Source organism: Martes martes (assembly GCF_963455335.1).
Source record: "Martes martes genome assembly, chromosome: 6".
Classification (NCBI taxonomy): Eukaryota; Metazoa; Chordata; class Mammalia; order Carnivora; family Mustelidae; genus Martes; species Martes martes.
In genome coordinates this window covers 100,457,778-100,485,030 of record NC_137893.1, presented here as the reverse complement: position 1 = coordinate 100,485,030, position 27,253 = coordinate 100,457,778, and the positions used below count along the sequence as shown (strand labels likewise).

Sequence of the window (27,253 nt, the reverse complement as noted above, 5' to 3'; positions counted from 1 at the left end):
GGTTCAAGATGGGTTGAATTCAAAATAGAATAAATGACAAGAGAAATTTCAGTTCATTTAAACAACCATTTATTAAATGCCTTTTATGCAAAGTGTTAAGGAGCTAATAATTTAAGGAGAGAAACACATAAAATAATAAATCATACAAAATGTAATGAGTAATGTTATGCAGGCACATAGCTAGGGAGATAATAGAGACACATGGATCAAGTTGATTGTTGAGAATGTCTTAGGAGTTTTTAAGTTGATTATTGGATGAAATAAATGAACTCGATGAAAATAGAAATGATTTTCAGGCAGATGTAATGGTACATGCAAAGGATCATAGAGGCAAAGCAGTGTGACATAGTATTGCAGACATTTTGCTATGGCTAGAGGATATTTCAGAGCACTAGGTGAACTATCATCAAGAACTAGATGAACTATTAAGGAAAAATAGGATTCTGGAGGTCTCAAAACTTAGTTAGTTTAGTTTCAAACTATTCTGAAATCTCAGCAGTAGGGAGAGGAGAATAGGATTCTAGCCAAGGAATGAATAACTGTGATATAATGCTGTCCTCTGCTATTGTGGTCATGGGTCTCTGATCTAAGGTGACACCAGTTTTCTGGAGTTGGGGTGGTGTGACCTAACCACAGCACTTTGGACCGTGGTGATGCTAGTAGAAAGCAACAGAAAAATCTTATTTCATTGGGTCTATGTGAGCTGAAGGAGAAACTTACTCTAAAATTTTGATTCTTCACTCCAGGATGGAGTTTCAGACTCCTCTAGACGGGTCACATAAGTCTGCCAATGAACTTCTCCACCATGCACATTTACAGTTTATGCTTTCAGAAATTTTGATTCATTGGGGCTTCCATACAATACAGAAATAGGAATTTTATAAACCATCCCAGATAATTCTGACCCAGGCAGTCTTCAGATGTTGGTGTTTGAGAAGCACTTCTCAAAGTACACTGGACCTTGTAGTAAGTGCTACAGACCATGTCCATATTCCTGCTGGTGGGAATGGGTTTTCTAGGAGATCTCCAGTCATGGTTCTCAGTACGTCTGTGTCTACATAGAGCATAGCTAACAAGAAGAAGGGTCTTAATTCTTTTAGTCGGGTGTAATTAAAATAAAATTGAGGGTTCCACAAGATCATGGTTTGGCCATGACTTGTGTATATACATTCAGAATGTCAAAATAATTAAGTCCTTCCAGTCTTCACTTGTACATTATGTGGAAGATTTTTTTTTTAATTTTTTATTTCTTTTCAGCGTAACAGTATTCATTGTTTTTTCCCCACACCCAGTGCTTCATGCAATCCGTGCCCTCCCTAATACCCACCACCTGGTTCCCCCAACCTCCCACCCCCCGCCCCTTCAAAACCCTCAGGTTGTTTTTCAGAGTCCATAGTCTCATGGTTCACCTCCCCTTCCAATTTCCCTCAAGATTAAAAGGGACCTGATTTGTATCCTATTATGGGAGTTTGAAATTTTACTTTCCTTACCTCTCCAAATGTCCTATGCCCCACATATGTTTTAGAGTCTCTTCTCTCAATGAGTGTTTTTCCTTATGCTTCTTAGGTTCTGTATATCTCTGTTTAGTCCCCTGATTGCATATCACAGTGGGTGCCTGGCTTGCACCAACAAAGATAAAGTGTATGGGTCAGGGTAAGGGAGACATCCTGCTGACAATGACAAAGCTTTCTTTGAATGATGGTGGGGTCAATGTTCTGACCCAATTTTTACTGTGTTTAGGATCTTTTTTTCATTTCCATGAAACTTACCAATGTTAATCATGCTACCCAAAGAACCCATCCTATTATAGTCTATTCTCCTTTTTCTCTTCTTGGCAACTTTATTCCTATCTGATCCTTCTTGTGGTCAAGTTTTAACCTTGTTGCCTCTGTCAAGGTTGCTTATCACAAATATTTGAACTAGGGAATATGCAGTTTTCCAATGAACAAACAGGTATGTATGGCTCAATTGCCTTCCTGTTCAAGGATTGTTTTTGGTAAGGTGCAAAGTATGATCTGGAACTTGAGGTCATTCAGTTTTGAGATAGCTGACCAGCAGGTAGGTTTCATAGCTCTAAATGAAGTAATTGTGCTGTTGCTAACTGGTAATATTTGGACTGTTCAGGGCCATCATTCTCATTCTGAGATCTGGGAATCCCTAGGGGACACCGGCTAATCGCTTTGTAGGGAACCTTCAAATTTGAAGATATCAATTGGAGGATCCTCATTAAGATAAAAGAGTGTGTAATGTCAAATATAAAATTAGTAGCAAAATTAACTACTAATTTTGAATGAGCAAAAAACCTCATGAAATTGTAAAGTTTTAAAAGTTATCAAATATCAAAGTTACCTTGAAATTAAGGAAAAGTATTTTAAAAATTAAGTGTCTGAGGTTACATCATAATTTTTTTTTAATGGGAAGGAAACTTAACATGAGATCTACCCTCTTAAATTTTTCAGGGTACCGTACAGTATTGCTAAATATAGGCAGAATGTTGTACAACACATTCCAAAGTTAACCAGCTCTCATAACTAAAACTCTACCCATTGAATAACAACTCCCCATTTTTCCTTCCCTCTCAGCCCCTCACAATCACTGTTCTCTGCTTCTATGTGTTTGACTATATTATGGATACCTCATATAAGTGGAATTGTGCATTATTTATCATTCTACAATTGTTTCATTTAGCCTAATGTACTCAAGTTTCATCTGTGTTGTTGCATTTGGCACAATTTTTTTTTTTTTTTTTGGTATTTTGTTGTCAGTTTATGCCACGTTTTCTTATCCATTCATTCATCCATGGAGACTTAGACTATTTCTTCATCTTGGATATTATGAATAATGATGCTCTGACTTGGGGATGCAAATACCCGTTTGAGAGTTTCATTTTTATTCTTTTTTTTTTTTTAAGATTTTATTTAGTTATTTGACAGACAGATCACAAGTAGGCAGAGAGGCAGGCAGAGAGAGAGGAGGAAACAGGCTCCCTGTTGAGCAGAGAGCCTGATGCTGGGCTTGATCCAGGACCCTGAGATCATGACCTGAGCCAAAGGCAGAGGCTTTAACCTACTGAGCCACCCACGTGCCCCTTGATTTTAATTCTTATGGATAAATACCTAGAGTTAGGATTGTTAGAACATACAGTATTTCTATTTTTTATTTTTTGGCACTTTCACACATAGTGGCTGCGCCATTTTACATTTTCACGAACAGTGTACAAGAGTGCCATTTTCTTCACATCCTTCGTTTGCCAACATTTGTTATCTTCCGTGTTTTTCATACTAGCCATGCTAATAGGTATAAAGTAATTATCTTTTTGTGGTTTTGCTTTTTGTTTCCTGATTAGTGATATTGAGCATGTTTTCATATGTCTGTTGGCCATTTGTATGTGTTCTTTGGAAATATGCCTATTCAAATTCTTTGCTCATTTTTAAATTGGGTTATTATTTTTACTATAAGGGTGGCAGCATGCCTTCTGTATTTTGGATGCTAAACTCTTATCCTATATGTGGTTTGCAAATATTTCCTCTCAATGTGTTGCCTTTCCACTCTCCAGTTTTCTTTGCTGTGCAGAAGCTTTTTAGTTTTGTGTAGTCCCACTTGTCTGTTTTTGCTTTTGTTGTCTATCTTTTTGGTGTCATATATGGTAAGTCATTGCCAAGATTAGTGCTATAAAGCTTTTTTCTTTCTTTTTTTTTTTTTTTTTTCCTTAAGAGTTTTACGAATCCAGGTCTTAAATTTTAGTCCATTTTGAGTTCACTTTTTGGTATGGTTTAAGATCAGGATCCAATTTCATTCTTTTACGTGTTGGTATTGAGTTTTTCCAACACTATTTATTGAAGAGATTCTTTTCCCCATTGTGTATTTCTGGCATCCTTGTCAAAGATCGATTGAATGTATTCGCATCAGTTTATTTCTGGGCTCTCTATTCCATCGCATTGGGTTATATGTCTGTCTTTCATGCTGTTTTAGTTACTGTAGCTTTGAAATATATTTTGAAATCAGGAAGTATAATATATCCAGCTTTATTCTTCTTTCTCAAGATTAACTTGGCTATTTGGGCTTCTTTCTGGCTTCATGTAAATGGTAGGATTTTTTTTTTTTTCAGGAAAAAAATGGAATTGAAATTTTGATAGGGATTTCATCTTTAATTTATAGATCACTTTGTGTAGTGTGGACATTTTCACGCACTAAATCTTGGAATCCATGAACATGGGATATTTTTCTGTTTGTTTTTAGCTTCTTTTATTTCTTTCATCAATGTTTTATAGTTTTCGTGTATAGTTCTTCCACCTCCTTGGTTAACTTAGTTCCTAAGTATGTTATTCTTTTTGATATTATTGTAAATGAGATTGTCTTCTTAATTTCCTCTTTGGATGATTTCTTGTTAGTGTATGGAAATGCAACTGATTTTTAACCAATTTTTTGTTTAAATTCAACTTAGTTGAAATATAGTATATTATTAGTTTCAAGGATAGAATTTAGTGATTCATCAGTTGCATGTAACACCCAGTACTCATGACATCAAGTGCCCTCCTTAATGCCTATCACCCAATTATCCCATTCCTCAACAAACCTCCCCTCCAGGAACCCTTAGTTTGTTTCCTGTAGTTAAGAGTCTCTTATGGTTTGTCTCCCTCTCTCTTTTTATCTTATTTTACTTTTCCTTCCCTTTCTCTATGTACATTTTTTTCTTAAATTCCACATAGAAGTGAAATCATATGGTATTTGTCTTTCTCTCACTTACTTTGCTTAGCATAATTCCCTCTAGTTCCATCCACATTGTGGCAAATGGCAAGATTTCATTCTTTTTGATGACCAAGTATTTTCCGTGTGTGTGTGCATGCGTGCATGCCTGTGTGTGTATACACACACTGCATCTTTTTTATCCGTTCATCCATCAGTGGACATCTGGGTTGTTTCCATAGTTTGGCTGTTGTATACATCACTGCTACAAATATTGGGGTGCACATGCCCCTTCAAATCACTATATTTGTATTCTTTCGATAAATACCTAGTAGTACAATTGCTGAGTCATAGGGTAGCTCTATTTTCAACTTCTTGAGGAACCTCCATATTGTTGTCCAGAGTGGCTGCACCAGTTTTCATTCCCACCGACAGTGTAAGAGGGTTTCCTTTTCTCTACATCCTCACCAACATCTACCATTTCCTGACCTCTTAATTTTAGCCATTCTGACTTATCTGAGGTGGTATCTCATTGTGGTTTTGATTTGTATTTCCCTGATGCCGAGGGATGTTGAGCATTTTTTCATATGTGTTTTGGCCATTTGTATGTCTTTTGGAGAAATGACTGGTCATGTCTTCTCCCCAATTCTTGACCCAATTATTTGTTTCTGTGGGTGTTGAGTTTGGTAAGTTCTTTATAGATTTTTAGATAATAGGCCTTTATCTGTTAAGTCATTTGCAAATATTTTCTTCTATTCTGCAGGTTGCCTTTTATTTTTGTTAACTGTCTTCTTTGCTGTGCAAAACCCTTTTTATCCTGATGAAGTCCCAGTAGTTCATTTTAGCTTTCATATTCCTTGCCTTTGGAGATGTATCTAGCAAGAAGTTGCTGTGGCCAAGGTCAAAGAAGTTGCTGCCTGTGTTCTCATCTAGGGTTTTGATGGATTCATGTCTCACATTTAGGTCTTTCATCCATTTTGAGTTTATTTTTGTGTATGGTATGAGAAAATGGTCCAGTTTCATTCTTCTGCATATGGCTGTCTAATGTTCCCAACACCATTTCTTGAAGAGACTCTCATTTTTCCATTGGATATTCTTTCCTGCTTTGTTGAGGATTAATTGACTATAAAGTTGTGGGTCCATTTCTGGGTTGTTTGTTCTGTTTCATTGATCTGTGTGTCTGTTTTTGTGCTATTGATTTTTATATGCTGATTTTGTATCCTGTAAATTTACTGAATTTGTAAATTAATTCTAAGAGGTTTTTTGTTTTTGTTTATGTGGAATCTTAGTGTTTTCCACATTTCAGGTCATATTATCTGTGGAGAGGCTAGGTGGTTCAGTCAGTTAAGCATCTGACTTGATATCGGCTCAGGTCATGATCTCAGGGTCATGAGATCAAGCCCCATGTTGGTCTCTGCACTCAGCTTAGAGTCTGCTTGAGATTTTTTCTTTCTCTCTCTGTCCTCTCCCTGCTTGCTTGCATGCTCTTTCTCCCTTTCTCTCAAATATATAAAGAAATTAAATCTTAAAAAAAAAAAAAAGATCATGTCATCTGTGAATAGAGAAAATTTTGCTTCTTCCTTTCCTTTGCATGCCTATATTTTTCTTGCCTAATTGCTTTGGCGAGGACTTATAATTCTGTATTGAATAGGGATGGGAAGAGTGGGTATCCAAGTTTTTTGTTTATTTATTTGACAGATCACAAGCAGGCAGAGAGGCAGGCAGAGAGAGAGGAGGAAGCAGGCTCCCTGCTGAGCAGAGAGCCCGATGCGGGGCTCAATCCCAGGACCCTGGGATCATGACCTGAGCTGAAGGCAGAGGCTTTAACCCACTGAGCCACCCAGGCGCCCCATCATATATGGACTTCTTATGTCAAAGTAATTTTATTCTATTTCTAAAGTTTTATTTGTTTGAGTTCCTATTATGAAACTGTTGGATTTTGTCAGTCAAATGCTTTTTGATGAAGCATATTTTGGTCAAGTTTTTACATATATTGAGATGATCTTTTGGTTTTATCCTTGATTCTGTCATTGTAGTGTATCACATTTATTTGAGCATGTTAAATCTTTCTTACATCCCAGGGATAATTCCCACTTGGTCATGGTGTATGATCCTTTACACATCCTATTTGGTTTGGTAGTATTTTGTGGAGGATTGTTTCTCTGTGTTAATTAGGAATATTACCCTGTAGTTTTCTTCTCTTGTAATGTCTTGTGTGGTTCTGGTATCAAGGTCTTATAAGACCAGCTTCTACTGCATGTTCTTATAAAAAGAAGTATTCCCTCCTCTTGGATTTTTTTTGGAAGAATTGGTAGAAGGATTGGCATTAAGATTTCTTTAAATGTTTGATAGAACTCATGTAGTCTTGTGCTTTTCTTTGTTCAGTTTCACTGATTTGGTCTCATTGCTAGTTGTAGTCCCATTGTGATTGTCCATTGCTTCATGTTTTTCGATATTTTTTGACTGCATACTTTTAGTTTGCCTCTTTCTCATAATAGCACTTCATAATATTTTCTGTGGAGAAACTAGAAAGATGATTTAGTCTTTTTTCTTGTGGTGTTAAGGTTTTGTTTTTTTGTTTTTGTTTTTGGTAGGTTAGCAAAGTGTATTTCAGTTTAATAATACATTTTTTGGTAATGTTTTTCTACATTGTATCTAACACTTTGTGATGTGTAACCTTATAAATAGATACACTATTTCAGAAGAATTACCATAGTTTTGTGCCCTTCACAGGGAAGAATTTTGATATATATTCTATACTGTGATTTTTATAATAGATAAAAATATGAATGATATAATTTTACATACTGCATATTGCATTTATTTATAAGAAAGAACTTCCATTTAATTTGACATTGATGAAAACTGAATCCTCCATCCACAATTTTATACATAAATTGTTTAGGAGAATTTTTTATAGACTAGCTTCTGATTCTATACATTCTCCTCAAATATTTATGTACTTTTGGTGCCAGATATTGTAGGACATGGTGAATATGGAATTTTTGCTTGACTCTAGAACAAGGATTTTAATAGGAGGTGTAACTGAGTACTATATGTTATATATTTTATGTATTTTAAATACATGAGTATATTTATGCCAATATTCTTGAAGAGCACGAGAATCACAATCTCTTCCTAGTGGCAAAGTTTGTGCCTGAATTCATAAATACAGAAATATAATATAGCAATGTAAAGGAACCCAATGGTGTTCCAGTCTTTATGTGTATGACTTGAAGACCATTATAAAACTCACTATCTAGATTAAAGCAGCATTTTGTATAATTGCCCTTTTGTCTTCTCTTCTCATATTTGCTCACTGCTCCAGAGCAATAAAAGCATCTTGCCACCAAGACATCTCTCTCACACTCCATCCTATTTTCTCCCAACTTTATTGGTATTTTGAGTATTTAGATTTTCTGTCCATCTTTCCCACTTTCTCCTAGCATTTTCAGTTTCCCTCTTAATATACCATGAGAAGAAATCAGGTGCAGCAGTCTTGTTAGAATGAAAGAGAGGAAACAATTTGAGTTTTTAGTAGGTGATTGGAGTGAAGGAAGGGACAATGGGTAATGCTCACCCATTGAGGATGCTTGACTTGCTCATGTTGGCTTTACCAGGGCAGAGAGAAAAGGAGTAAAAGTAGAGTTCCATATTTAGGTTATAAGGTCTAGTTGTAAGACATGGTCAAGCAATATAATTTGGCAGATACTTCTTTGCAGATAGCACCATAAAGGAGTCTCTAAATATTTTTTTCCTTCACATGAATTTTAGATTCTACTCTAAACACTTTTGTCATTTAATAATACAATGCAAAGTTGAATTCTAAATATTTCCACCCCATAACAGAATACAATTTCCTCACTTTCAGCAGAGCCGCAGAGATGCATAATTTCCATGGTGATACAAAACAACTAAACTCCTCTTATGTATTTTGCAGTCTTGTTAGTGATTAAACTCTTATTGAGTTAAAATAATAATATAGTGATTTTATATGTCATCAGTGTATGTGAGACTTGCATAAAATTTTTATAATGCAGCTCTGGAACTTAAAACCCCCTACCATGTGTTATCTTTGTAATTGGATTTGTTCTGGGAAAAGGAAAAAAAATGTTAATCAGTGTTAAGTGAATAAAAGTCAGTTCTTCTAAAAAAAAATAGAATAAAGTCTGTTTTTTTCCTGTGCTTTTATCTAGAATTAATTATAAATAATTATTTCACTTTATTGAACATCTCAGACAACATATATTTAGTTGGAACCGAACAAAATTTACTTAGTGAATATTCTGTTCTGTCAGCAGTTATTTGGAAGAGAGATCAAGAGTAATAGGTATTTTTACTTTCATTTGATTGGATTTGAAAATGGAAGAATTGTGTGATTTAAAAAAAATTCTACAAAATCTTTCTCTAATTATCTGAAGAATCTTAATAAAAATTATGTTTTAAGCTTAGGCATATTAAACCCTTCCTTTTCAGTACATAGGAAGTTGAATTTATCATGGAAAGTAAGTATATACATATATGTGAATAGTCTTGTTCTATGAATATTTTTGAATAGTTTCAAGTTCTCTGAATAGTTTTGCTTCATTAAATCCTTATGAGTAATTTGCTCTGTTAAAAAACAGACCTTCAGTTATTTACATTTAGCCTAGACAAAGTGTAGCTTAAATATGTGTCTCATTATTCTAGTTTAGTTTACCAAGAGAAATGCTTTCTTATCTGTGCTACATAAAACTCTGGATCACGTGACATTTATATTTTGTGGTTTGGTATGTACACATATACACACACATATCTTTCCCTGCTGGTCTGTGGATTCTGTGTGTATAAACTCCTTAATTTTTCTATGCCATGTTAAATATGTAGTAAGTGCATAAAATACTGAAATGAATTTTAAAAATTATTTTTAAGGCCTTAGGACATAATGCAAATTTAATAGTTTGTCTACAAAATATAACTGAAATGTCTAATTTTTTTTTCTTTCATTTATGAGAAACGCTTTGACATTGTTCATGACTTGTGCATTATCTTGAAATCCCAATGAACTCAGAAAATTTGGATGAGGACTGTATGTATTTAGGAGTGATTAGAGTATTCAGACAATGACAAAATATTAGTAAGATGTCTAAATATGTATAATGTGGAGTGTCTAAATTTACCTCATGACAGTAGCAAATAAAATCTCTAAACCATATGACTATTATACTTTAATCTTTATGACCTTTTGCATATCTTTAATACCCATGCAAAGTGTTACATGAATATTATTATTTGAATCCAAATATAAATGTGGACTCCTAAGAAATTGATTAACCGAGGTATAGCCAGTTTTGTTGGCCAGATAGACCTAGGTGTTGCCATTTCCAAACTGTGGTCAGATGATAGCAAAGTATGTTATCAATCAAATTATGGGGATTTTTGTGATCTTAAATGAAAAGTCACAGCAAAATCTTTAAAATATGTTAAATCAAACCAGATGTAGAAAGGTTTCATTAAAATGTCAAAATAGTGCTGTAAAGGAATAGTTCCATTATTGTTTGAATAATAGTTTAAAATTTAGACATTAAAATAACATCAAGATTGAAATATAGCATAAGCTTCCTAAGAGTAAAAAAAAAAAAATAGTAAGGCAAGAATTTTATACCTTTAATTGAAATCTGTTTTTTTTTATTCATTGTAATAAAATTATATTCTATCAGGATTTTCTAAAGCTCTTTACATAACTGTCTTTATTTACCAAATTTAGACTGAATGCTACTACTTATTAAATGACCTCTTTATACTGTGACTATTTTTTTTTTAAAGATTTTATTTATTTATTGGACAGAGAGATCACAAGTAGGCAGAGCAGCAGGCAGAGATAGAGGGGGAAGCAGGCTACCCGCTGAACAGAGAACCCGATGCGAGGCTCAATCCCAGGACCCTGAGATCATGACCTGAGCTGAAGGCAGAGGCTTTAACTCCCTGGGCCATCCAGGTGCCCCTATACTGTCACTATTTTAAAAAAGGAAAAAGTACTGATTTGTTGGAATCAAATTCATATATTATAATTTTACTATGGTATCTTCAATGATTATCAAAGTTTAGCTTTCATGACCTGGGGATTTGGTTACTATCATCTCTATTCATTTTTCAGTTTTACTGACTGAAACACCTATTGAAATTTTTGTTAATTTACATGTGGAATGAAATAATAGCATATAGGTCAATATAACCAATATTTCTTAAAGATTAAAATGTGTTTTGTGCCCTTTATGCTGTTTCTTGATGCACACTTTAACCAAATCTATATATTGGTTAGAGAAGCACTTTATTCATATCTGTTATCATGGTTATATAAATATTTCTAGGGGCGCCTGGGTGGCTCAGTGGGTTAGGCCTCTGCCTTCGGCTCAGGTCATGATCTCAGGGTCCTGGGATCGAGCCCCGCATCAGGCTCTCTGCTCGGCGGGGAGCCTGCTTCCCCCTCTCTCTCTGCCTGCCCCTCCGCCTACTTGTAACCTCTCTCTGCCAAATAAATAAAATCCTTAAATATTTCTAATAAATATTTAAACATGCTATGTTCAGTTAGGTGTAAGTATTAATAATATCAAATAACATTCCTGTCCAATAAGAGTGTTGTTTTAGATTTCATTACAGTGCCCTAAAACTAGTAGTATCTCTGCTTGAAATTAGGAGTGGCATTCTAATTTTTTTACTATAATTTGTGTGTACATGATCACATGTACATTTGTGTGTGTGTGTGTGTGTGTGTGTGTGTGTGTGTATGAGAAAGAGGCACAGAAATGCAGACCTCACAATCTAGCATCCAACAGAAAGGCTGAATTCATAGATACCTAATGAAAGACTGTGTTGAAATATGCAGAAATGCTAAACAATTTTAAAAGGCTATAAACTAATGGGGGTTACATTTTTTTAAAGATTTTATTTATTCATTTGACAGAGAGAGAGACAGAGAACACAAGCAGGCAGAGAGGCAGGCAGAGGCAGAGAGAGAAGCAGGCTCCCCACTGAGTAAGGAGCCCGATGTGGGGCTCGATCCCAGGACCCCGGGATCATGACCTGAGCCGAAGGCAGCGGCCTAACCCACTGAGCCACCCAGGTGCCCCTGGGAGTTACATTTTTGAATAAAGTCCTCTGTGTTACAGGACTAGACAGTGTGTCCTATTAATTTTTCCTGGGAACTTCTATTCCTAGTACCATTCCTCTAGAACTTGTTGCATGAAGAATTCTCAAAACTGTTTGAGAATTGCCTCACTTGTCTCTAGACTGCCCTTTGTATCTCTCCCAGGTTGATCTTTCCAAAATACTGCATGTTTCCCAGTCTTCAGCTAATTCAACACCCACTCCCCATGGCTTTCTATTGCCTTCATGATAAATTCTGTATTTTTAGAATAACGTGAACCTAACTCAGGAACACATCATAAAGTATAGTCCCCTATCTTCCTTTATAATCTATTCCCACATTATTTACCCATAATCTTCTCTAGGCAGATAATGCTTTCCTACTATGGCACCTATCACTCTCTCTTTTCCAACCCTATTGATTTTTCTATGTTTTAGCTTTTATGGCTATGTAATGAATTACCTGAGAACTTAGTGGTGTAAATAAATATTTGCTATGTTCGAGAAATCAGAGGGTTGGAATTTGAACAGGGCACACAGAGGAGGACACCTTGTTTCTGGTCCACAGTGTCTGGGGCTTCATCTGGGTGACTTGAATGCTGGAGGCTAAAGTTATCTGAATGCTCTGTCAGTCATGAATTTAGGGGGTGATGCTGGCTCTTGCCTGGGGGCTTTACTTCCTTTGCATGTGGGTCTCTCCACATGGGCTGCTGCACATGGTGTCTCCGCAGAAGCTAATTTTTCTCACTGCATGTTAGCTGATTTCCCTATAGTGGCTCCCCGGCCACAGAGAAAGCCATGTGGAAGCTGTATCCTTTTCTATAACCTGGGCTCTCGAGTCACATGTTATTATTTCTGCTATACTCTGTCACTTGGAACAATCAAAATTCTGCCTAGGTTTCAGTGGCAGGTAAACACAGTTCACCTCTTGATAGGACTGTTGAGCTTCTAGAAGAGCATGTGGGATTAAAAATATTGCTGGGGCCACTTCTTAAAAATTAATTAATTTATTTATTTTTAAAGATTTTATTTATTTATTTGACAGACACAAGTAGGCAGAGAGGCAGTCAGAGAGAGAGGAGGAAGCAGGCTCCCTGCTGAGCAGAGAGCCCGATGCGGGGCTCGATCCCAGGACCCTGGGATCATGACCTGAGCCGAAGGCAGAGGCTTTAACCCACTGAGCCACCTAGGCGCCCCTGGGGCCACTTTTTAAATTTTATTTATTTTTAAAGATTTATTTATTAGACAGTGGGAGGGGGAGAAGGGCAGAGGAAGAGAGAATCTCAAGCAGGCTCAATGCTGAGCATGGAGTGTGACCCAGGGCTTAATGTCAAGACCCCGAGATCATGATCTGAGTGTAAATTAAGAGCCGGCCACTTAACCAACTGAGCCACCCCCAGGTGCCCCTATCTTTTTAAATTTTAATATGTCATAGTCATGTTCTACAGTTTGTATCGCATATGTCTTGTAACTTTCCTAGACTATTTTAGGCCCTACCAAGACTTCCCCTTTCTGAACTCATTTAACCTGTGCTCTCCTTTATAACCAGTATATTCCTTTGAATTGTTAGTGTTTTTCCATGTGCATATGTTTTCTCTCCCCAACTATATTACAAATTATTTAGTGCAAGGACTTGACTTACTTGTGTTTATATTTACCACAGGTCTAGTATAGGGTTTTGGACACCACAGGTGCTTAATAAACATCTGGCTTAAAGTCAAATAAGCTCACAATGAAATTAGAGACTCAGGTTCTATGCATTGTAGATGAACACAGTGATTAGTCTTTGTACAGAATGCAGATATTGGTGGCAGATAGTGAATGTGATCCCTAAGAAGTAAGCAAGAATCATATTTTAAACATAAGTAAATGTATTTGGATTGGATGAAAGCTTGGAGGTTTAAATGTTAGTAAGTTATGATGGCAGTCAACATTTTTTGCCTCTTAAATATATAATTTTAAATTTAAAACATATTAAAAAGTCATTTAATCCAATTATATTCATTGAAAGTATTAAATGTAATTCCACTGGCATTTCACTGAAAGACTGATCAGCTAATAGCAGTAAATATTGTAATACTTCATATTTTTAGAAGCGTGTAGTTACATTAAAAAGCATTTGTACTTTGATTAATTTTTACTTCATTTTAAAATTAAAAATAATACTTCCTTATTGTATCACATCAAGATGTATAGAGAAAAAACAAGTCTTTTCTCATCTATTCCCATATTGAAGATACAGAATTTGGTTTGGTACATGTTTTTACATCTTTCTCCCTGCTCATTTTGTATACTTTTCATTGTTTATATATTATTCCATTTATTTATTGTTCCTTTCATAATTTATTATTCCTAAATATGTAAAGCTCATGATTATGTCAATGTTAATTTGTCTATGTGATGATTATGAGGTTTGATCATCAGTTATTTGCTGTAAGAGGATAAATTAAAGACTTTGTGGCAAACTAGTAGAGTTGATACTTTAATTTTAAAGTTGATTTTTTTTTAAAGATTTTATTTATTTATTTGACACAGAGAGAGAGAGAGTGGTCACAAGTAGGCAGAGAGGCAGGCAGAGAGAGAGGGGGAAGCAGGCTCCCTGCTGGGCAGACAGCTTGATGTGGGGCTCGATCCCAGGACTCTGAGATCATGATCTGAGCTGAAGGCAGAGGCTTAACCCACTGAGCCATCCAGGTGCCCCTAAAGTTGATTTTTAAAGACTCATAGAAAACATATAAAAATAAAGGCTTGGAAGAATGCGTTAAATTTTCTTATTATGTACTCCATTGTTTGCATTTGTTTGCATTATGAGAACAAATAGTGATTCGATGATAATAATGCATAGAACACTGACTATTACTAAAATATTTATGCTAGCCAAATAATATATTTACATCTGAGCTTTGTTAGATTATTCAGACAGATGTGTAATTTTTTGGTAAATAATGTAAAATTTCATACATCGAAAGTTATTTAGACATAAAATTTTCATATGGAAGGCAAATGCATGGCATATTTCCTTTAAAACTCTTCCCAGTGGAAGGGTGCCTGGGTGGCTCAGTCAGTTAAACATTGGGCCCTTGGTTTCCACCAGGTCGTGATCTTAGGGTCATGGGATAGAGCCACATGTTGGGCTCCATGCTCAGTGGAAAGGGAAGTCTTTCTGAGACGCTCTCTCTTCCTCTCCCCGCAACCCTCCCCCTGCTCTTGTGGGTGCTCTCTCTCTCTCTCCCCTCCTCCTTATAAATAAATAAATAAATAAATAATCAATCAATCTTAAAAACAAAACCAAAAAACCCTCTCCCTAATCTCAAGGGTATTTTATTTGCAATTTGGACTGTGAAATGAAAGGAAGAGACTAAAACAACAGTCAAATGAAAGTAGGATAGTTAAGAATTGCTGACTATTTGTAATCAGTCATTTAGCCAGGTCCTATCATGTGAATAAGTTAAACTCAGATCTAGTTTTTATGTACTTATGACTTTAGGAACTACTTATCTTTAGCTACGTTGGCATAGGTTATTATTTCCAACATTGATTTATAGAATATAATTGCATGTGTAATTATAACCTTCCTATGAAACTAAACACATGCTTGATAAAATATATAAAGTTGAATATATATAACTACTTTGTATTTCAGATGGCTGATCACTCTGAAGTGATGAAAGGTATTCATCAATACCCAGGAGTTCGCTATCCTGTCCTTACTCCTAATCTTCAAGGTTTTCACCGCGCTGTAAGTGTGCTACTAATTATTTTTAAATCAATATGTTTCTTACTGTTTTAAGGTCTCTACATAGTTAAAATGGTATCAGATGTAGCCTTCTTGTTACCATGTATAAATGCTATTCTGATGTAGGCACGTGAATACACTGTGATCTGTAACCTCAGGATATTGTTCCACATGAATGGCCCTTCCACTTCAACCATTCAGGAATCAAAACACAAAAATACAGTGATCCATTTTGCTATCATCCTTTTGAAAGTATATTTTGTGCTTCCCTCTTAAATAAGGAATACAGAATTTAACTTAAGCATTTCTCAATATAATAATTATTAGTATTATTATAGTAGATCATTTTTGGCGACTTTTTTGGATCAGCTTTCCGATGCGGGTTTTCCCCTCCCTCTAGGTGAAGCTAATTTGCAGCTGCCTCTAACAACCTTCCCTGTTCCTCTTCTGGTTGGTTTCTTCAGTCCTATGTAAATTACGAATTTATATGCAAAAAAAACACAAGAAGAATCAGGGCAATTTTAAGTAAAGGCTTGAGGTGTTAACACTCTTAGGTTTTACTCTAAAAGTTTGGCAACAGCTATTTCTGGTGTTAATGTTTTTCACTTTTGTCTTTGGGACTGTGTTACATAAATTTGAGGTTGTGGGTCCTAGTTGATATGTCACCTGTTGTGTAACTTGTTAAAACCACTCTTTTTTGTTGTTGTTGTTAATTTTGATATAATTTTTTTAAACCATTGTAAAGAAAGCAAGAGGCATTTTAAGAAATTGCAAAAATTGTCTCCATCTTGAAAAAGATACTAGTATACACCCTCTCATAGTTTGGAGGGGCAGGTAAGCTAATGGAGTGAAACCAGTGGCTTGGGAGTCAGGCACACCTGTGCTCAAAGCAGGACTTCAGAACTTTTAGTAGCTTTAGTGATTTAGCCTCTGTGGGCCACAGTTTTGTCATCTGTAAAATGGGCAAAATGATACTTCGTTTATAAGATTATGTGTTAGAAAGTGGGCGCACAAAGTACTAACAATAGTACCGGTACATAGTAAGTGTTCAAATAAATAAAATTTCAGTTTTAGGAGTTAAAAATTTATCTCAGGTGGAAGACTAGAAGCCAGTATTTTTTTTTAAATGGAGCAAAAATGACCTATTTTATTTCTTAATATATTAATAGAGTATGAGAAAGAGAGAAGGTCTTGTACAATGCCACGGATACATTAATAAAAAGCCTTTAAAAATCCAGCTGGGAAATGAGGAAACTTGGTATTTGAAAATAAGTCACTGGAGAAGCCTGGGATAAGAATAAAAGATGGCAAAGGGGAAAAACGTGGAGGATAATATTTTGAATTTAAAGACTGGCAAGTGGATTAAGACATTAAACACACAAGAGTATGGTTGTAGCAGTCAAGGTGTGAAACAACAGAAGCTAGGTTAAGAGACAGGAAGAAAATTTCAGGCAAAGTTTAAATGATGAACTGGAAAAACATTTTTCCCTTTGGTTATAGGAAGATAAGAACAGAAAGCATTTACTATTCTCTATAATAATTGGTCTAAAAAGAATGTTTCCCATAGATATGAAAATGTTTTATTGGGGTGCTAGTATTTTCCATAATTACAGTTAAGATATTTCTGAAGCCTACACATAATTTAGGAAAGGTAAAATTGGAACGTCATCACTGTGTTTTCTGTGCCTCAGATTTATGTTACAGTTCACAGAGTTCTTGTGTTATCATCAAATATTTTTAAATTTGAAAAGAGCATATGTGGCAGGATGAGCAGACTCTAATTTTAAATTCCAAGGCAAATGTTAAAGAACACAAATATGCCTTTATTGAGTAGATAATATTTCTTCTACTGCTATCATTTACATTTCTGAAATTACTAGCTTTTTTGCCTTTAAATTCTTTTTCAGGTTGCTGCTGGAGCCACTGAGATATCAGTTTTTGGTGCTGCATCTGAATCCTTTAGCAAGAAGAATATCAACTGTTCTATTGAAGAAAGTATGCAGAAGTTTGAGGAGGTTGTTAAGTCTGCAAGGCACATGAATATTCCAGTGCGAGGGTATTTATGAAATCCCACAAATGCTGTTTAGTTAATATCTATCGTGTAAGCTCATTTATGAGCCATGAAGACATCATTTTACATAATATATGCAGGGTATCTCTTGTACCTTGTATGATTGGGGCGATGACTGTGTAGTGATACATCTTGTGTATGTCACTTAATTATTAGTGTCCAGCTTTGAAGTGTATAATGCAGCTAAGATCAGAGGCAAACTTGTTATTGCAAAGCTGACATTGCCTGCAAACCTGACATTGTTACTCATTTTATTAATACCCAAATGCACCCATCTATTCATCTAAGCCTACTGTGGGTTGATAAATTTGTGTAAACTCATAGTAGCATTTGGGAAGGAATTATCTAATGTGGTTTCCACAGCTTTAACATTTTTTTAAGGAACCTTGACTTTTTCTTCAAATATTATTTTATGCAGAGCTTCAATAGAGTATGTAAAACATGAAATTGAGCCTTTGAGCTGCCCTGAGAAATTCAACCTGTCGTTTCCCCATTCAACCTCCCCCTCAACAGCCGACTTCCCTGTTGTCTCTCTGTGACCCGAAAGCAAACGCAAATGGGGAAGGAGAGAGAGACCTGTTTTGGTTCTTCCCTCTTTCCAGAACCAGCAATTACAGCACGGACTGCAAATAGGCTCAACCCCCAGGCCTATGCTCTGTGAAATGTATAATAAATTATTGGTTACTTTGGGAAGCATGTGTTTCTAAGACATTAGCTAATTTTCTCCTGGTTTTTATAAGTATTGAGATATGATAATCACTACATTAACAAATTAAAATGCAGAGCATTTGTAAAAGAAGCCTGAGGGGCTGTCATTGGATTTAGATGCAGGTTTACCTCCTCTGGTTGAAGTGAGCAAAGTTCAGAGTGGCAAGGGAAGGTTCAGTGGTTAATGAAAAGGCAAGCGGACCTAATTTTGAGTGGCGGTACTAGAAGAGGGTTAGAAGTCACTCAAAGTCATTTGGCGAGCAAATAGTTAGAATACATCACAGGGAACGATCATGTTGGTTGGCTTACTTTTGTTACTTTCTTTTTCTTCTCTCCATAGTAATTGTTTCCAGCATGAGTTTTCAAAGATACAATTTTTTTTTAAAGATTTTATTTATTTATTTGACAGAGCCCACAAGTAGGCAGAGAGGCAGGCAGAGAGAGAGGAGGAAGCAGGCTCCCCGCGGAGCAGAGAGCCCAATGCGGGGCTCGATCCCAGGACCCTGGGATCACGACCTGAGCCGAAGGCAGAGGCTTTAACCCACTGAGCCACCCAGGCGCCCCTAAAATTGTTTTTGTTATTGAAATATATACATATCATGCATATACAAGAAAAAATTAAAAACCAAGATTATGTGTTTCCATAGACAGAAAATAAAGGATGTGTGATTTTAAGGCAAAAGTGAATAACCACAATCAAAAAGAAGAAATGTACTGTCATTTTCTAAATTCCAACATACAGAAGTTGTTTGTCTCTCTTTCCTTTGAAAGAAAGGGAAGAAGAAGACATCATTCTATTTTAATGTGTGTTTCAATGTGGAGTGAATGTTTTACAGTGAAGTCATTCCTACTGGAAAGTTGGAAACAATGCATAACCGTAAAAGTAAAGTGTGTGAGCTTGCACTTCAAACAGGAAGTTTGCTACTTTCAAATGGCAAGGCTTTTTTTTAATGTTAAAAGATGGATGTAAACATAAATTGTATACTATATTTTATTATCTTAGTTTTTCTCTTCTGAGGTAGAATAGGTAATGTATTAAAGCTAATAGAAACCCTAAATTCTCTCGAATACCGATTGTTGAGCAATTAATAGTGTCCCATCAGCAAAGAGAGTCCTAACCATGCTACAACTTAAAAACCTTGCCAGGCTTCGATAAGAGGGGCACAGAGTGCAAGATAGATACAAAATGATGCATGGTCCAATGCAGTCCGTATGGTCCAATGCAGTCTGCAGAGTACATTGGAGACATGCTGGAGAGCTACACAATAGACTAGTGTATGTTTGCCAATGCAGATTTTGTTCTGTGGGAGCACAACTCGTAGATTTTCTGAAACACTATTCATTTTCAGAAAGATGCCTTTCAGTATGTGAGTTTGCTCTTTGTGCAGTTGAGAATTATCTTCCTCCTCCCCAAAACTTTTATAGAGCTTAAATTAGATTTTATTTTTACTGGCAATCGAGATTCTAGATACTCATTATTAAGAGTCATAGGTCATTAGTAATCATTTAAGAAAGAGTCATGCTCAACCAGTTGAAACTGAAGTAGATGCTTCAGCATGTCTTATATGGCAACATGGCAACAGCTGCATCAACATGTACTTGATCACCATCCAGAAAATTTATGTCATCAGCTGTCAGATTTAAAGGCCATAAGGCAGCACACATTTTATAAATGCTCAGTAAAACCATTTAAATTTTTATAAAAATAGTTAACTTTCATATGGTCTAAATAGCAGCTTTTATTAAAGTTAGGAGGGTTATTGTTGGATTCCCCATGCCCCCCCAAACACACACATATACACATGCATGTGTACACATATTTTATATATGCTTAGGCCTTCACTTAACATCTGGGACACATTGGGAAAACATACCATGCCAAATCATTGACATAAAATGTGAAGTTAGCTAACTGCCACTGAATATACATTATATATGAATGGACAATGAAATATCTACATTTTAGACTTCATTTTTTGATGTGTAATTCATATGACATATGTTTAAAATATGTAGGTTGTTTTTCTATTATCTAAATTTTTAAAAAGTAAAAAAAGGCAAAGAAAAATAGAAATCTATGATAAATGTAATCATTTTCTCTATTTTTATCAATGCATTTGTTGAAATAATTATCTCTTGGCTTGTCAAGATCCTTTCAAAATTGAAATGTGTCAAGATATGAAGGTAGTATTCTAATATATCAGACATTTAGTTTTATTCCTTTTTGTCTGAGTATCGACTTAACCTTAAATGAAGTCATTAGAGTCACATGCTCTCTCTCTTTGTGAGAATATTAATTTAAAAAAGGAAACTATTACTAAGGAGCCATTATTAATTTTACTATTAAAATGCTTATATATTATAAATTCACAAGGTCAGCAGTTGTATACAACAAAGCAAAGCTTTTTACATAATTACATTTTAGGCCACTCCTTTAAAATCACTTAAAATGAGTTGATCAATGATTACTCAAAGCCTGAACCTACTGAAAGTAAAAGGAGTATATTTGTAACAATTTCCTAGAAGTCAAACAAAATTATCCATCCATTGTTAAAAAAAAAAAAAAACTACAAAATGCAAAAAACATTTTTTTATTTACATATAATGTATTATTTGTTTCAGGGGTACGGGTCTGTGATTCATCAGTCTTACACAATTCACAGCACTTAACCATAGCACATATCCTCCCCAATGTCCGTCACCCAGGCACCCCATCCCTCTCACCCAGTGCCACTCCAGCAACCTTCAGTTTGTTTCCTGAGATTAAGAGTCTTTTATGGTTTGTCCCCTTCTCTGGTTTCATCTTGTTTCATTTTTCCCTCCCTTCCCCTATGATCCTCTGTCTTGTTTCTCAAATCCCTCGTATTAGTGAGATCATATGATAGTTATCTTTCTCTGATTGATTTACTTCACTTAGCATAATACCCTTTACTTCCATCCATGTTGTTGCAAAAGGCAAAATTTTGGGTTTTTTGATGGCTGGATAATATCCCGTTGTATAAATATACCATATCTTCTTTATTCATTCATCTGCCGATGGACATCACAGTTCTTTCCATAGTTTGGTTATTGTGGACATTGCTGCTATAAACATTGGGGTGTACATGCCCCTTCAGATTACTACATTTGTTATCTTTAGGATGAATACCCAGTAGTGCAATTGCTGATATGTAGGGTAGCTCTATTTTCAACTTTTTGAGGAACCTCCATTCTGTGTTCCAGAGTGGCTGCACCAGTTTGCATTCCCACCAACAGTGTAAGAGGGTTCCCTTTTCTCCACATCCTCACCAACACCTGTTGTTTCCTGACTTGTTAATTTCAGCCATTCTGACTGGTGTGAGCTGGTATCTCATCGACATTTTGATTTGTATTTCCCTGATGCTGAGTGATGTTGAGCAATTCTTCATGTGTCTATTGGCTATTTGGATGTTTTCTTGCAGAAATGTGTGTTCATGTCTTCTGGCCATTTCTTGATTGGATTATTTGTTCTTTGGGTGTTGAGTTTGTTAAGTTCTTTATAGACTTTGGATACTAGCCCTTTATCTGACATGCCATTTGCAAATATCTTCTCCCATTCTGTCAGTTGTCTTTGGTTTTGTTGACTGTTTCCTTCGCTGTGCAAAACCTTTTGATCTTGATGAAGTCCCAATAGTTCATTTTTGCCCTCGCTTCCCTTGCTTTTAGTGATGTTTCTAGGAAGAAGTTGCTGTGGGTGAGGTCAAAGAGGTTGCTGCCTGTGTTCTCCTCAAGGACTTTGATGGACTCCTGTCTCACATTGAGGTCTTTCATTCATTTTGAGTCTATTTTTTGTGGGTGGTATAAGGAAATGGTCAAGATTCATTCTTCTGCATGTGGCTGTCCAATTTCCCCAACACCATTTGTTGAAGAGACTGTTTTTTTTTTCCATTGGACATTTTTTCCTTGCTTTGTTGAAGATTAGTTGACCATGGAGTTGAGAGTCCATTTCTAGGCTCTCTATTCTGTTCCAGATATCTGTTTTTGTGCCAGTACCATACTGTCTTGATGATTACAACTTTGTAATAGAGCTTGAAGACTGGAATTGTGATGCCACCAGCTTTGGTTTTCTTTTTCAACATTCCTCTGGCTATTTGGGGTCTTTTCTGGTTCCATATAAATTTTAGGATTATTTTTTCCATTTCTTTGAAAAAAGTTGATGGTATTCTGATAGGGATTGCATTAAATGTGTAGATTGCCTTAGGTAGCATAGATATTTTCACAATAGTCTTCCAATTCATGAGCATGGAACATTTTTTCCATTTCTTTGTGTCTTCCTCAATTTCTTTCATGAATATTATATAGTTTTCTGAGTACAGGTTCTTTGCCTCTTTGGTCAGATTTATTCCTAGGTATCTTCTGGTTTTGGGTGCAATTGTAAAAGGAATCAACTCCTTAATTTCTCTTCTGTTTTGTTGGTGCATAGAAATGCAACTGATTGCTGTGCATTGATTTTATATCCTGACACCTTTACTGAATTCCTGTATGAGTTCTAGCAGTTTTGGAGTGGAGTCTCTTGGGTTTTCTACATAAAGTACCATCTGCAAAGAGTGAGAGTTTGACTTCTTCTTTGCCAATTTGGATGCCTTTTTATTTATTTGTTGTTGTTGTTGTTGTCTGATTGCTGAGGCTAGGACTTCTAGTACTACGTTGAATAGCAGTGGTGATAGTGGACATACCTGCAGTGTTCCTCTCCTTAGGGGAAAAGCTCTCGGTTTTTCCCCATTGAGAATGACAGTTGCTGTAGGTTTTTCCGTGGATGGCTTTGATGATATTGAGGTATGTACCCTCTGTCCCTACACTGTGAAGAGTTTTGATCAAGAAAGGATGCTGTACTTTGTCAAATGCTTTTTCTGCATCTATTGAGAGTATCATATGGTTCTTGTTCTTTCTTTTATTAATGTATTGTAGCACAATGATTAAGTTGCAGATATTGAACCATCCTTGCAGTCCAGGAATAAATCACACTTGGCTGTGGTGAATAATTGTTTTAATGTACTGTTGGATCCTATTGGCCAGTATTTTGGTGAAAATTTTTGCATCCATGTTCATTCAGGTTCTGGTCTATAATTCTCCTTTTTGATGGGGTCTTTGTCTGGTTTTGGAATCAAGGTAATGCTGATTTCATAAAATGAGTTTGGAAGTTTTCCTTCCATTTCCATTTTTTGGAACAGTTTCTGGAAAATAGGTATTAATTCTTTAAAAGTTTGGTAGAATTCACCTGGCAAGCCATCTGGCCCTGAGCTTTTGTTTTTTAGGAGATTTTAGATTAAAATCTCCTTATTGATTATGGATCTATTCAAGTTTTTTGTTTCTTCCTGGTTCAGTTTTGGTAGTTTATACATCTCTAGAAATGTATCCATTTTTTCCAGCTTGTCTATTTGCTGGCATATAGTTGCTCATAATATGTTCTTATAATTGTTTGTATTTCTTTGGTGTAGCTTTACAATGCAAAAAATATTTAACTGTGAATTGTAAGTCCTGAAATTCCTAATTCTGCAGAAAAAAGGTACAAAACAATGAGAATAAGAAGTAAAAGATGAATTAGTCATTAAGCTAATATAGATAATTACATATAGCTTTTAGACACAGAAAAATAAAAAGCAGTTTTAGGATATGATTAGTGTTTTACTTTTCAAATTAGTGTTTTTGTTTTCTTTGGGCAAATAGCCATTAGTGGAATGACTGGATGGTATGGAATTACTATTTTTAATTTTTTGAGGAATCTCTGCTTTGTTTTCCACAGTGCCTGCCAGTTTACATTATCACCAACAATGCACAAGTGTTCCTATTTTTCCACCTCAGTGCTAACACTTGCTAATTTTTTTTCTTATCTTTTTGATACTAGCTATTTTGAAAGGTATGAGGTGATATCTCCTATTAGTATGATTTACATTTCCCTGATGATTGATAATGTTGAGAATCTTTCCATGTGTCCCTTGGCCATCTGTGTTTCTTCTTTGGAATAAAATGTATTTAGGTCCTTTGCCCACTTTTTAATTGGATTATAATTTTTTGATATTGATTTGTATAAGTTCTTTATATATTTTAGATATTAGCTCCTTATTGGTTATATCATTTGCAGATATTCTTCCCCATTTAGTAGGTTGCCTTTTCATTTTGTTGATGGTCTCCTTCACTGTGCAAAGGCTTTTTATGTTGGTATAGTCTGAATACTTTACTTTTGCTTTTGTTTTCCTAGAGAGCATAATTTTTGCATCTTTGATCTACTGTCACCCTCACCACTTACTTTCTCCTTAGCCAAGACAAATAAAAATCCAGTCAGGCTTAAAGCTTCTGAGTAAGATTGTATTACGTATATCAGTGACCAGTTTCCTTGATGAAACGCCCATGATATTAGACAATTCTTGTGCTTAATTGTTTTTTGACTCATTGTCTAGCTCTGTATAATTTCTAACCCTTAGAATGGCAATCTTTCTGTCATGCAGTAAGGGCACAGACCTCTCCCTCAAGGTGGTCAGTTTTCACTGGTTTTCCTTTTGAAAGATAATTTATAACACCCATTTGTTCAAGAATTTGCAGCATGCTTGTTTGTTAGCCAAACCATTTAGGTCATTTTGCCCATGTTATATGTCTCACTCCTCCTCTCTCTGATACAACATGTCATCACGGATTCTGGTCCTGACCCTGAAGGTAATAGCAATATTATTGAGCATGACAGTGAGTGTCCTTATTTAAGTCTCAATTTTTTTTAACACACAGTGACTGACAGCATTTCTCATGACTAATATAGCAGATACTTTCCACTGGATGATCTGCCCTAATGGAATTCACTTGAATATGTGGCACCATCTTCTAAGTGGATAGTTTATTAGTCAGATTCCTTTCCAACCTCTGCTAAACTGCGGGCTTTGTGTTGTCCTGGAAGAAAAATGAGAAGAGCAAGTCAAAGCATCATTTACCAAAACATGGTACATAAAACTCTAAAAATGAGACATCTGTTAAAGCTATTTTGTGTCATGCATATGGTTTGAGGGTTTATACTTTATTTTTTTTAACCTTACATATTATTCTGGCACTGCTGTGAATCAGAATAACACATAGCTGGCAATAGTTAATACATGTAAGCTGTGTTGGTACAGTCATGTCTAAACAATGTTCATATAGAGCCTTTGAGGAAGGAATGTATTTTTTCATTTCTAATGAAATTATCATTTGAGACCCAAAAGAGCATCTTAGCAGAATTGCTCCTTGAGGCCAAGGGACAGCCTTTATTTCTTATTATCATCTACAGTGTTAACTGTTTGACAAACTGTCACAACCCTCTTTTGGTTAGTTTATTAATAATGGAATGCTATTTTGAATTGTTTATTGATGGATGTATTCTGCATGACTGCATCAAAACAGCTCCTACATGTAAATGTCTTAATTATGTTTAATTGACATCACATGCCATCTCCTTGCTCTTGGCATTGCTTTTCTCTTCTGAGGATAGCAGTGGTTGATTGCTTCCATTCAGAGTCTTTGCACCATTTATTCCAAGCTTTTCCTCATCATTTTGGCCAGAATGGTGAAAGGACGTAAGATAATTGTGGGAAGGTAGGCTTAGGTAAGGCCTCACTGTAGGTACTTTTTCATGACTGAGTTTCACCAGGAAACATTGGTAAAGACTTGAATGCCTCCATTTCTCTTTTATCATGATTTTGTACAATACTGATAAATGGCCTTAACAAGCACAAATAAAAATAAAACAACTCACGTTTCTATACGCAGAGTTTATTGTAACACTATGCTTTTAATTTTAACACAATGAGCTTCAGTATGGTTGGCAAATCCTTTATTATTCTGTCATCCTATATAATATTTAAAATATCCTTCAAAGTCTGAACTCACAAATATATGCTATTTTTTCTGGCTACAAGATTTAGAACTTTAATAGCCTATAGTAGGTTTTATATTTAGAGAAAAGATTAGGAATTGCTTAGAAAATTGTTCAAATGATGAAAATGGTACCTTAACACATTTCTGAATTAATTCATTCAGGAAATATTATATGTTTTATATACTGTATGGAATATGAAAATGAAAAAGTAGCTGACTTTAGAAGAGTTTCAAGCAGACTAGAAAATAATATAGGGAGAAATTATTATATTGTCAAAAAAGGCAAATACATTAAGAGACATGTTAAGAGACATACAGACAAATCCTACTCAAGTTTTAAGTAATACTCTATTAAATTTCTCTGGGGTAATTTGGAGAAATTTAATGCAGAAGGTGTCGGTAAAATGAAGCCATTAAAGATTAGGTAAATTTATGAAAGCATAATCAGAAATGATGGCCTTTTCAGGTGGGACAGGAAATCTACGAAGAACAAAGATACAGTGAAGAGAAATATCAAGAAATGTTTAGGTGACAGGAAAAAGTTTACTTTCACTGGAATGGGAGTTTTTGAAGCTGTGTAATTGGAGAGAAGTAGAAAGTTAAGTTGAAGTTTCATAAATTGTGGAACTTGAATACCAGGTTTATTTGGTAGACAATGGCAAGCCACTTAAAGATTTTCAAAGTATAAAACTATGTAAACAGATCTATGCTGTGGTCATACTATTTTGTCAATAGACATTGGTGTACAAATGAGTGATGTGAGACCAGAGGCAAGGAAAGCACTTAGGAAATGTTTGCAGCTGTCCTGGAGAAGATATTCAGGGACTGTTCTGTATACTTGGGCTGGCACTGGCAGATGTCCTGTGCTACGGAGGCTGGAGAGGAAGAACCAGCCAACCCAGGTTATTGAATATGTTCTCAATGATGACCTTTAAGTGATCTGGCAGTACAGTTTCTGAAAACGACTGTATCATTATTATTTTTTTAATGGCAAATGCAGGGGAAACAGAAATGAACACCATTTTGGATATACTGAGCTTAATATACTATGTGAATATATCAGGAAATCA

At 35.5% G+C, this 27,253-nt stretch overlaps 1 protein-coding gene across 6 annotated transcripts in view; it reads left to right on the top strand.

Moving 5' to 3' along the window:
• HMGCLL1 (3-hydroxy-3-methylglutaryl-CoA lyase like 1) overlaps window positions 1–27,253 on the top strand; it is a gene marked incomplete at both ends in the record, with an annotated part of 190,321 nt that overhangs the window by 61,904 nt on the left and 101,164 nt on the right. For 4 of the 6 annotated variants that reach the window (XM_080806264.1, XM_080806261.1, XM_080806266.1 and 1 more), the window contains 2 exons: window positions 15,455–15,550; window positions 17,455–17,603. The exons of 1 other annotated variant lie outside the window; for it this stretch is intronic. In XM_080806264.1, the coding sequence (XP_080662390.1) occupies window positions 15,455–15,550; window positions 17,455–17,603 (245 nt within the window). The remainder of the gene's footprint in view (window positions 1–15,454; window positions 15,551–17,454; window positions 17,604–27,253) is intronic. One more of the 6 variants, XM_080806262.1, reaches the window with a different exon arrangement.